This window comes from Anabrus simplex, chromosome 1 (assembly GCF_040414725.1).
Source record: "Anabrus simplex isolate iqAnaSimp1 chromosome 1, ASM4041472v1, whole genome shotgun sequence".
NCBI lineage: Eukaryota > Metazoa > Arthropoda > Insecta > Orthoptera > Tettigoniidae > Anabrus > Anabrus simplex.
Window position 1 is genome coordinate 373,731,139 of NC_090265.1, and position 13,338 is coordinate 373,744,476.

General features: G+C 38.4%; 1 protein-coding gene across 1 annotated transcript; it reads left to right on the forward strand.

The window, feature by feature from the left end:
• The first annotated feature begins 1,122 nt into the window (after positions 1–1,122).
• On the forward strand, positions 1,123–12,724 carry LOC136866263 (uncharacterized). The gene is made up of 3 exons (XM_067143082.2): positions 1,123–1,155; positions 6,498–6,771; positions 12,562–12,724. The coding sequence occupies exons 1-3, from the start codon at positions 1,138–1,140 to the stop codon at positions 12,675–12,677; spliced, it is 408 nt and encodes a 135-aa protein (XP_066999183.1). The 5' UTR covers positions 1,123–1,137; the 3' UTR covers positions 12,678–12,724.
• The last annotated feature ends 614 nt before the right edge of the window (positions 12,725–13,338 follow it).

The following is a 13,338-nucleotide window of genomic DNA, read 5'->3' on the forward strand; positions in this document are numbered from 1 at the left end:
CTTAGAAAGTATAACTGTTTCCCATACATGAATCCAATGTTATATCACGAAGAGAAAAGAAGAAACATAGGACAATGGGCTGAAATAATTTAATTCAAAGTCATGCACTGTTCAAAATGACGAGATAATCCTTACGATTAGAAAACACACTCCTATAATTCCAATTACAATTTGGGTAAATAAAATCTACGAATAGGAAATAATCAATGTGAATGTATTGTACGAAGACACACGTATTGCGATCAAATTCCTAAATTATTTTCTGATACCTGTATTCACTGTTGTACCCTTTCTTCACGGTAGTAATCTTTCAAATAAGAAGCAACATTTATTGATTTAAATAAATTGATACCTACCAATCAACTTGATGTTTTACGACTTCCATTATGTTAAATTTGAAGTCCATAAGTGTGTCCATGTCTTTCATGGTCCTTCTCTTTCTCTACTCGATTTCTCACAATTCAAAATATCACACCTGTTCCTCTTTCTCTAAACATCAAGAGCGAAAGGTTGTGATTATTTCGTAGCTAATCCCTGTAAAAGAATGACTATGAAGATATGGGTTCTAAACTGGTGCGAAAGCTATAAATTTAGGCGACTATAAGTAAGAAAATGTTTTCACGTGCCACCTCATCATTAACACCCAGTGGAGGTGAGGTACTGTCTCTAGGATATTCGAGAAGGTGAATCTCCTTTCAGTCGTCTCATGAGCATGGATTTACCCTGTTCAATCCTTCTGGAAATGAAATCGGTCTGGCAGGCTTGAAAAATAATAGGTTGTCCAAAACACCAAGGCAGTGATTTATAATACATCGATTATCTCCTCGGTTTAGCGCAGTTTTAGCCTCTGTGATGTAATATTTGTATTTGATACTTGCCATCCGAAGATACGGAGAAGGTAGCACCCACCTGTGCGGCCGGAGCGTCGTATGGTCCCTGACGGGCTAATTGTATGACGTCATTGACTGACTAACGAAGGTAACACATGTGGTCTTACTTTTTTTGATAGTCGTGAGGTTTGTGGCCATCCTCAGGTTCAAGGCTCCAGGATGCGCTTCCGAGTATAAATAAGAGTGGGCAAAGTAGTGCAGATATCAATCGTTCTCCAGCAACGTTAGCAACCATCAGAGCATCATCATGGTATCATCATACTCTGTAAGTATTCCATCTTAAGAGTAGAGTTAAAAAAATTGTATTTACTAGTGGCTAGCATCCTGTAATAATAGAAAGAAATACTGTATATTCAGTACAGGCGTGATCAAACAAGTAATGTATTGAGTTCCCAACGGTAACAGGTACTTAGGCATGACTACTCACTCCGCAGGCCTGCGTACATCGGAAGTTGGAGATACGAAAATAAGAAAGTTTATCAAAAACAGTTTCTGACAAATTATAAGCGATACGTTAGATATTCCGAAATCACTATGTAACTCGAAGCGTCAGCTAAGAGACACAACGATAAATGATGAAACCACTCCCCACCGGGCGAGTTGGCCGTACAGTTAGGGGCGCGCAGCTGTGACTTTGTATCCGGGAGATAATGGATTCGAACCCCAATGTCGGCAGCCCTGAAATTTTGGGGCTGAACCTTCGTTAAGGAAACGGCCTCATTCTTTCCACTCTCAGGCCATTCCCATTCCATCGTCATCATATGACCTATCTTTGTGGGTGTGACTTAAAACGTAAAAGAAATGGTAAAAAAAAACCTCTCCCCGCAGGGGCCTCGTAATTTCCTTATAATGTTACTTAAATTTGGTAGCCTGTGTATTAGTAGATTTTGTGAACTAAGTTTCAGTGAACACTGGAATTTTTAACAACATTTGTGAGAAATTGCTGATTTGATTATCTAAATAATAATGACTACTCCTCATGTGGGGACCGTTTTAAATTTATCTTTGATCTTGAGATGACGGTAACACAACGTTTGTCCTGTGGCCCTTAAGGACAAAGTAATCCGCGGTGGAAAATGTGAGAATTTCTAAATTTGCGTAAGGCTTCTTTTTTGTGGTTTTACGCCGCACTAACTCGTCGAAGGAAAGGGAAGGTATCAGCCGTGACCTTAATTAAAGTACAGCCTAGGATTTGTCTGGTGTTGAAATTGAAACTCAAAGAAAACAACCTTCAGGGGGCTGGCGAGCTGGGATTCGAACCAACCGTCTCTCGAATGAAAGCACACAACTATGCGTTCCTAACTGCAGGCTAATTCGTTCGGTAATTTGTTTCGTATGGACTTCTCACTGTAAATTCCCACCAATGATTTGTGGTGTATCATTGATTAAATTATATTACGCCAGAAATAAAGGTGTTGTTGCAGTAGACGTAGGACAATTGGGGCAGAAAATACATAGTTATACGAAATTTTGAAAGTGATTAAATATACTGAAACATATGCTCCATTCCTGGATGAGTGGCTAGGATGGTTCAGGTTTTGGTTTCCTGGCCCCAACTTGGCAGGTTCGATCCTGGTTCAGTCCTATAGCATTTGAAGGTGCTCAAATACGTCAGCCTTGTGTCGGCAGATCTACTGACACAAAAAAGAACTCCTGTGGAACTAAATTCCAGCACCTCGGCGTTCGCGGAAACAGTAAAAGTAGTTAGAAGGACGTAACAACAGTAACATTATTATTATTATTATTTTATTATTATTATTATTATTATTATTATTATTATTATTATTATTATTATTATTACATATGCTCCGGCTACACAAGTAACCATGCTTGTCACTAGGTTACCAGCCAACTGAGTTAGTTGGCAGTAATGAATATCAATAGCATGACAGACGTAAAGACAAAATCATTTGATAAGAATTTTTTTTATTTATTTATTTATTTATTTATTTATTTATTTATTTATTTATTTATTTATTTATTTATTGACGTGTCAATTGCCCAGTAGAAACCCATTCGTGTCTTACAAAATTAACATCGGCCACTTGTAATTAAAATTGTAATAAGTTGAATATCTAAGGTGTCTTTCATTTCACCAGAAGTCATACTGTGCCGAGCGACGTTGTACTAAATCACAGGTCGACAGTCCCTCAACTGCCTCACGCGTAATTTTTTTAAGAGTCTTCTCTTAACGCTGGGCTAGGTGTAGTATTGATTGCAATGCCCTCATCTCACAATGCATGGCCACGCACTCCATATTCATCACTGAGTTATAAACTTAAAGGGGCATTTTAAGAGTATTTCAACATTACAGTACTAAGACGGGAAGCAGATGACGGCTGCAGTCTATTAAAGAGGGATGTTACTCGATTCGTTAGCCGAAATTGAGTACAATTCAAAGTTTTATAGGTTAATAATTAGACTAATTACAAAATGCTACCTACTTTAAAAAACGTTACATAATTAACGTACATAACATTCATAAAATAATGTTCAGAATTATAAAATGCCTAGAAATTACCATTAGATTTTGAAAATCAAATACCTATACATATTTGTACATATTATTGAAGCTAAATGGGGTTTTCACTATAAATAGGCTACTACAATTTATTGAATATTTACATGGTTGTTTTGCTAAATTTCAAAACAATACTGTAATAATAATAATAATAATAATGTTATTTGCTTTACGTCCCACTAACTTCTTTTACGGTTTTCGGAGACGCCGAGGTGCCGGAATTTAGTCCCGCAGGAGTTCTTTTACGTACCAGTAAATCTACCGACACGAGGCCGTATTTGAGCACCTTCAAATACGACCGGACTGAGCCAGGATCGAACCTGCCAATTTTGAGTCAGAGGGCCAGCGCCTCAACCGTCTGAGCCACTCAGCCCGGCAAAACAATACTTTAGAATCTCTGTTATACTCCTTTAGAAAATATATTTTCTTAATCATTAGATCATTACCTTTCGCATACATTTTTCAAATTTTAGCACTGCTAATTATTTTTTAAATGATAAAGTAACTTTTCCTAAGAAAATAGCCCAGAAAATGTTGCTTACGAAAATACGTTTTTTTTTTAAATTTACAATTTTGTATACGTTGCACCGAAACAGATAGGTTTTATGGCGATGATAGGATAGGAAAGGCCTAGGAGTGGGAAGAAGGAGGCCATGGACTTAATTGAGGTTCAATTCCAGCATTTGCCTGGTGTGAAAATGGGATACCAAGGAAAACCACCTTCAAAGCTGCCGACAGTTCGAACCACTATCTACCGGATGCAAGCTCACAGCTGTGCGCCCCTAACCGCAAGCTCATCTACAGAAAGGTATGAAATGGCAGGGTGGGATTCGGTTAGGTGGAGATATACTGTAATACCGGTAGGCAGTTTGGCCTATGCCGACGACTTGGTCTTAATGGCAGATTGTGCTCAAGGCCTGCAGTCTAAAAAATTGCTGCAGTGTTTATGATATGGGGATTAGCATTTCCAAGACTAATGTGATGTCAGTAGGTATGGAACCTAACAGAATTTAATGTCAGATGGGGAATACGAAGCTGGAACACGCAGATCATTTCTAGTATTTATGATATGTATTCTCGCCCGGGACGGTGGTACCTAAAAAGGTGCAGGAAAGCTAAAGCAGTGATTTTGCAGTTGAAAACAACAAAATTAAATATGAAAGTCATAATTATTATCGTGCCATAATCTAAGTGAAAATAGAGAAGGATACAATAGCAACATTTTACAGCGTTCAAGGAGAATGTAGAATGAATAGGAGATGAATAAAGGAATGATTCATGATGTGTTTAGAAGGTTGGGAATAGTATCCTAGATCAGAAGTGTAATCTGAAGCACGGGTGTTTGACTTTTCATTCCACATTCAATGGACGGGATTCGAAACACCACCTTCCCAATATTAGCAGTTAACATTAACAAAAGACTGTCAGGATGATATTTCATGTACTGTACTTAGCGAGTAGGCTACGCAGTTTGGGCCACGTAGGTTAGCCTACAAATACTCACAAGTACAAAATGTTTTTAACCGATATTTTAATATTGCATATGTTGTCTTTTGTTACAGTAGAATTCATCAAGAATTTCAAGGAATATAACCTACTTGAAACAATAAAATTCACTACTGTATTTCTATATATTTGTTGATAAAAATCAGAGACGGTAGGGGTGATATTTCACGTGCAGAGGAACATTTTCATTCTAAATACTCTTTACCAGTAACACTCAAAGAGATGTTGGTATATACTCGTCACGCAAGGCTAAAAGACAAATATCGCCGCCCTATTCGCTGCTGCCAACTTGACTAGTTACATATTGAAATCATGAGACATAACCATCAACAAACTAACTCAGTGTAAGTATCAGTAATGGAGTTTCCATACAGAAGTAAATTATCAATCAAGATATTCATAATTAAGTTGGTATTCAAGATTGATGAGGAATTAAGGAAATACACACTCTCTCACTCCCTCACTCAATTTAATGCTAATAATGCACGCATTACTATAACCGTATTCTTCAACGTTTGGTTTGTGTAAATAATTCACCTCCCTTATTGAAATTTGCTATTAATTGTCGGAGTGAAGCAAAACAGAAACCACGCTGTAGTAATATGATACACATAAACAAATTTATATCAAAAATTAAGTTCCCAGAAAGAAACTATGATTTAATTCCATAGATTGCTTAATTGTTTTTAAATATATTATATGTCCATATGCCGTAAGTCAATGAAATACACGAAGGCCAAGTCTGCAGACCGTACCAAAGTGGTGACAAGACAAGGTTAGGTTAAGTTAGGTTGATTACGACATTTCCTTCCATTTGAAACGAACTCAGATTTATAGAAGAAGTAATGCTTCTTTCCTTTTCGGCGTAATTGAAGATTGTCCTAATATAATTCTATACGTAAATATTGGACGAAGAAAAGCCGTGATTAATGAAATGCTGCGTTCCTCATTTCGCACCAACTACGTTATTGAATGCATTTTTCGATCATGCCACAATTCTATTTACCTAGGATTACCCAAACAGACTTAGAATCCCACAGAAAAAGAAAATATGCTTTAATTTTACCCGCAAATGTAACACTAGTGTTTCTAATAACACTGCAGTGGCAATACATAATTCTCAGAAGTTACAAAATAAACCATGACTGTGTAGTGCCAACGTGCCAGATTAAAAGTAACTGTAGGTCGCCGTGTCGGCAAGTAGGGGCCATTAACTGTATGGTGAGCGACACTGAGAATCGAACCCGACAATCAGAAATACCTTCAGTATTAACAGGGGAGAATGATTAAGGTATACTTGCGGAAATAGAAACTTTGTTGGTAGTAGGATAAGAAACCTAAAACTATGATCCAGGAACCATGTACTTAAAGTTCATATGTTCATGGCTGCTCATAATTTAAAATAAAAGTAGGTCGTGAGCAAAGGGATCTACACTTTTACATGCAATTCGCATCGCTAGGACATGGCTACTGCGTAGTCATTCATCCATCCACACTCTTCACAGGAACCTTCCCACATTTAAGCGTGTAAAAATGATACAGTATTCATGAAATTAAATTCTCATGGTTTCTTCCCATAGCTCGTAGCCGTTCTGGCTCTGTTCGTCGCCTGCGTGGCAGGGCAGGGATCTCGCGGTCAAGGTGATGCTGGTCGTCAGAGCTTGCCTGCAAAGGAGAACTATGCTACTGCACGCAACGTGGCAGGTCTTCAAGGTGCTGAAAGATTTGACCCCCAACAGGGAGACAACCAATACAAGTTCCGTATCTACACTGAACCTGAATACTATGGCTATGAGTCTGTTTTCCCTGGTGGCCGAGCTAACTTCAAGGGATACAAATCTTCTCCTGATGCAGGTAAGTGCCAAGTAAGAAATGTTGCATATAACATAATAGGCTAACAAGGACCCTGAGGATCAAGTGAAAACCTCACTACCTGCCTCCAACTACTGCTATTTTGAGCTACTTGGATTCAGTTCTCACAAAACCCAAGTTGTCGAAGGTCCTTCAGCGGTCCAGGTTCCCATTACATTCTAGGTCTACCGAACGGACAGGTTTCTTCAGGTCATCTTGATCCAAAAACGGGCAACATTTCGTGCTCATCGCAGTCTATTAGATTTGAGTTTCTGAACAGCGTTCGGTTGGTTCAACAAATCATGAAGCTTTTCGTTTCTCCTGTGTCTTTGGTTTTTCCTCATACCACACAGGCCCAAAGGTATTTCTCAAGAATCATTGCTGTTCGAAGATAATCAGGTTCTCTTCGTTGATTCTTCTTCTACCAAGGGTCTGTATTCCATCTAAACATAAAACTAATTTAAGAAGAAAAGTGAACCATGTACCAACATTATCAGAATCAATTGAAATGGCTTAGAACCGATGACGTAATGACTCAAATCATTACTCTCCTTATAGCTAGGTATATTCATGTTTAATGAACTGTCACTATAAGTCAAAACACTAGCGTAGCAAATCGAATCACTCCAGAATGATGCGCTGCGTGCCATCTGTAGTCAAGGAGAGGAATTAACGACTCCTCAACAACGCCTGGGTTCCCTAAGAAGTGATGGAGGAACCGTGGGAATCAAGCTAGGCTCCAATCTGAGGATTGCACATGCACATACCTTCACCCATCTCACAGACTTATAATCACATTTCCAATGACTAGGATCTTAATTAATGAAACAGTGTTTTAGAAACTGATTTATTTTGCGCAATTACGAATGATGGCACGATGTTATTAGCAGGCCTATACTACACTGACGGAGCTCTACTCTCGTGTAACAAAATTGCAATAGGATACCGTAGAAATCTTCCAGTCAGCCATTCCTATGAGTGTGGATTAAAGACAAAAAACTCAAAAAGGGATACGACTTGAATAAGATTTGATCTAATAATGTCATAGTGGATATGGATAGGTATCATGTCTACAGTTTCACACATCGGGAGTAGCAGGTAACTCAGTTATCTGTATTAACCACCCTTGTCATATTCCTATTAAGTAATTTAGACACAAGCTGAATTCTGGAGATACATGCGTGATTGTAGTACTTATTTTTATATCTGAAATGTTATCCTATTTTCTGGAAATCTAATGTACTCTCTTCTGCTGAATAAACATAGCGATGACCTATTAGACTATCTGTGTCAGTGTCGATTATCAGATCTAAATAGTACTCACACATTATGAGTGGATATTCTGATAACACTAATCCTTAATTACAACAACCTTTCGTGACGGCATTTTTATTATACGTTAAAAAAGGGGGTGTCTACCGACAGAATAGGCATTTTCGGTTCACCTGGAGAAGCGTGAGTTGAGTTTTCCGAGAACTGAAAAAATTTAGTAACAGGATTATAAACGCGAAGGGACATATGACCATGGATTTCCCTCAGCTTAAAGTAGAAATTAGGAGGTCGTTAGTTTCTCAGGCAAAGCTGTTCGGGTATATAACTAAACAATATATCCCACTTACATGGGAACTGTTTGGATTGGACCGAACCTATTGTAATGGACCTTTAAAAATTGTAAACTCGTGTCCTTATCCCGAGTTGGTGCAGCTTTTTTCAGGGACACGCCTAATGGAGGTGAGCTGCATATACCATTTAAACCACATACCAGCCCTCCTGGTCCTGCCATACTTTCATTCTCGGCAGTGCCGGAAGTTGAACCCGGGCCTCCGAGGACGGCAGCTAATGTTGCTAACCGTTACCCTACGGAGGTGGACTGTGTTTTACGATGATATATTAAGACATTGTAGACTTAATAGTGATTGTGACTCTGCCGCCAAATAAGACTTACAAAATCGTAAATGCAGGTTTTAATAGGAATGTAATGTATCCAAGGCATCGTTGGGAATGTAACTCGATATGGATGATCAATTAAGATATCAGAACACCCCTGGATGCCTGCCGTTGTCCACACAAGACAGAATGCGTGATTCTGGACAGGGATCCGGCGATTCCCTCGCTTGTCTTAGTAAAAAATTATAATAATAGCAAGCACCATACCTTTTATTCTACGTAATATTTCAGCTCGCATTATAGATGATAAAGATGATTTAAAACACTAATATTTCGATATTCAAAACTGTACGTGTTGAGAAAATGGGTTTTGCAGAGCGTAAATGACTGGTCGTGCTGTGAAAAGCACATTTTGCGTTAGAGGGTCTATTTTATAAATTTGAAATAGAACTCTGGGTACCTTCAGTGCATACGAACTGCTCGCAGCCACCTAGTTATTCCTCAGAAATTAATTTACTCCTACCGTAGATTTTACACCAAAATTATTACCACCATTAAATTTAGAATGTGCTAATTGATCATTCCTTCAAGTTTCATTGAAATCTAGTGGATCCAATACAAACACTTCCCTTGTTAGTGCAGCTTAGGGATAGTGGGAAAAAAATTACACTGCTACAGGTGTCTGTAAGGGCTGTAAGGAGATAGTTTTGCGTGCTTCAATTTGATCTACTGTAACGAGAGGACTAATAATGAAATTAATTCTAGTTACAATATGCTGACAATTCATTGTGTTTCAAATATTCCTTTCTGCTAAGACTTCAGCCTGAATACGGAATTAATTTCTTGTTGCTTTCCCCAATGGGCCACAAAGTGCTATCATATCAGGACTGGTCCTATGAGTAGCGTCTTCCGTAACATCCAGTTGCATAAGTCGTTCACCGAATGTCATTACTCAACACAAAACACACCCCAGCAGTTCCATACTGTCACAGCCATAAATTAGACCAAGACTTCAGTGGACGCCACATATCGCTGTCGTCTCTGCTAGTTTTCCAAGTATCCGAGGAAAAATTTCACAAATTTCACTACTTATTGAACAAGCGGGTAATGGTGGAATGTCCTTTAACCACCATTTCACGGAAGTTTAACACATCACCTTTACGTGTTTCGGCTCATCCTTCTGTCATGTTTCATTCTGTTCAGTTATTCTATAAACTTAATGTAAACGGATTTATTAATCACCATGATATACAGAACGTTTCAGTACTATCCGTAATTGTTTTATATGTGTTCTTGAAGTTCGCAAACATTCACAATAATGAAACTATCGAGAAACGACAGTATTTTTAAACACTTCCGTCCTATGTTCGCAAGACTTCTACAGTTCCCAGCACGAGAAAACTCAGATTTTAATGTCGCTCTCACTTAGTCCCGAGTTAAGTAGGTTTATTACTCAACACAAGGTTGTATCATCTGAGAGTCCCTGTGAAGACGACAGTCGATCCGAACGGTATTGTAACGGTAATCATGAGCGTTGTGTTTTGCTTCGACAACTACATTCTGTTTTCTAACAGAAGTATAATATATGGTTCGATAGAAGGCAGTTCGGTTATAGGTAAGGTTATTCCACTGAAGCTCAACTTGTAGGATTCTAGCAAGATATAGCAGATATCTTGGATTCAGGAGGTCAAATAGACTGTATCGGGATTGACCTGTCTAAAGAATTTGATAGGGTGGATCATGGGAGACTACTGGCAAAAGTGAGTGCAATTGGACTAGACAAAGAGTGACTGAATGGGTTGCTATATTTCTAGAAAATAGATCTCAGAGAATTAGAGTAGACGAAGCTTTATCTGACCCTGTAATAAATAAGAGAGGAATTCCTCAAGGGAGTATCATTGGATCGTTATGTTTTCTTATATATATAAGTGATATGAGTAAAGAAGTGGAATGAGAGGTAAGGAATTTTGCTGACGATATTTTTCTGTATAGAGTAATAAATAAGTTACAAGGTTGTGAGCAACTGCAACATGACCTCGATAATGTAGTGAGATGGACAGCAGGCAATAGTATGATGAAAAACGGGGTTAAAAGTCATGTTGTGTGTTTCACAAATATGAAAAGTCCTCTCAGTTTTAATTATTGCGTTGATGGGGTAAAAGTTCCTTTTGGGGATCATTGTAAGTATCTAGGTGTTAATGAAACATCTTCTTTGAGGTAACCACGTAAATGGGATCGTAAATAAGGGGTACAGATCTCTGCACATGGTTATGAGGGTGTTTACTAGTTGTAGAAAGGATGTACAGGAGAGGGCATATAAGTCACTGGTAAAACCCCAACTAGAGTATGGTTCCAGTGTATGGGACCCTCACCAGGATTACTTAATTCAAGAACTGGAAAAAATCCAAAGAAAAGAAGCTCGATTTGCTCTGGATGATTTGCGACAAAAGAGTAGAGTTACAAAAATGTTGCAAAGTTTGGGCTGGGAAAAACTGGGGGAAAGAAGACGAGCTGCTGGACTAAGTGGTATGTTCCGAGCTGTCAGCGGAGAGATGGCGTGGAATGACATTAGTAGACGAATAAGTTTGAGTGGCGTCTTTAAAAGTGGGAAAGATCACAATAAGAAGATAAAGTTGGAATTCAAGAGGAAAAATTCTGGCAAATATTCATTTATAGGAAGGAGAGTTAGGGATCGGAATAACTTACCAAGGGAGATGTTCAATAAATTTCCAATGTCTTTGAAACGCTTGGAAAACAATAGATAGGGAATCTGCTACCTGGAAGGCTGCCCTAAATGCAGATCAGTATTGATTGATTGATTGATTGATTGATTGATTGATTGATTGATTGATTGATTGATTGATTGATTGAACTAAAAGCAAAGTCATCCCAGTACAGGCCATGAAGGCCCTGCAAGGGGTGGAATGTAAAGGTTTGCTGGAGGTAGAGAGATTAGCTCCACCACCAGCCGCCTTTGTTCCTAGGAATTAATCTGGCAGTCATTTTTGATGTAGGCTGAGTGAACCTCAGAGCCATGCGCATCTCGGGAAGTTAAAATCTCGTTTCTTAAATTTTTCGACTTCCTGACTGGGAATCGTACCCACGTCCTTCCGGGTGGCCAGATCACGACTTTACGGCCTCAGCCAGGCAGCCACTTTAAAAAAAAGTTTCAGCCTGTTATAAATATCATGATAGATGCTGATATCATAGATATTTTAGGAAATGATCATGAGTCTGAATTTTATGGGAATAGTAAAGAAAACGATAACAGTGAATGAATCTTCGGAAATTCATCACACAGTTCAATTCCAGTTAAGAGACAAATATTGTTAAAATTTCCTTTCAATGATTGTAAAGTACTTTGTATATATTAGTAAATATAAACAATATGTTAACCTGTTGGCGTTTCACTCACTGCCAAAACACTCAGATAACTTGCATATGGTTGTATAAAACTTGGAAGTGGAAAGTTAAAATAATTATTTTGGTCACGTTAACGGAGAGTCATGAGAACTTAATATAATTAAATACAGTATATTTTTATTTCTGGAAAACTGCGAGTACACTGCTATTTTATGCATTTCATATCAATTTGAAATAATACCAATGGAATTTTTTTATTGCTTACATTCTGAAGTCAGTCTATGTAATTCATATTATAAATTAAAATTAACACGAAATTAAAAATATAACGTAATTTCTTTATTTTCAGAAGTCAGTTACGAAAATAATAAAGGAATTCTGACGAAGACTGGATTGTAATACTGTTTTCCTTCATATACATTCCCTGGTAGATAGGTTTTCTCAATGCAATAGAAATTTAGATAGCGCCTTATGACTTAGCAAGAGGCTAGAATGTTAACTATAAAACACTCATATCGTTCTGATGGCACTATTTGTTGACAGGTGCATTCGGCGAGCGCGGCAACAGGGAGAACCTGGAAATGGCCCGTCCTGATACTCGCTTCAACCCCAGCCGTCCTGATGCTCGCTTCAACCCCAGCTCCCGTGATCGCTATTAATCTGTCGGCCTCTTCTAACATGTGACCATCTGGTTTTAGGAATCTAGTGTTTAGTTATAAGTTAGTTGTAGTTTCATTTTGTTTATACAGTGAATAAACTTGTATTTCAATAGAAAAAATAATGGCATTTCATTTCAAACAATTTCCCTTCCCGTCAGCTCCCTAACATGATGATCAACAGAAGACTACTCAATGCAGAAGACCAATAATGTCATTTATAATTTTAAGTTTACTGGATATCACGCCCTTCCTGATAGAATTTGTACACTGTGCTGTGCAAAACTTGAGGACAAAAGTAACTTTCGGGTATTGTTTCACTGCCAAGAAACATAGATCGATGAAACTTGAATTAAACATGGGAAGAACTGCTACAGAAGGGTCCAGTAGGCAACTGAGAGGAATATTCGATGAGACGAACAGAAACGACAATTTTATACAGAGACAACAAATTACACGTAAGTCACTGCGACTCGTGGTGGTCCCCTGGATATTATAAAAGAAGGGGCATGGTTCTAAAAACGATGCGTGATCACCACGGAAAGCGATGCATGCTCTGCAGCGTGTTCCCCGTGCTGGCCACAAGTATGGTAACGATTTCTTGCGGTAGACGTTCCATTCCTCCACCATTACGGTCGACAACCACTGGATGGTCGTTGGTGAA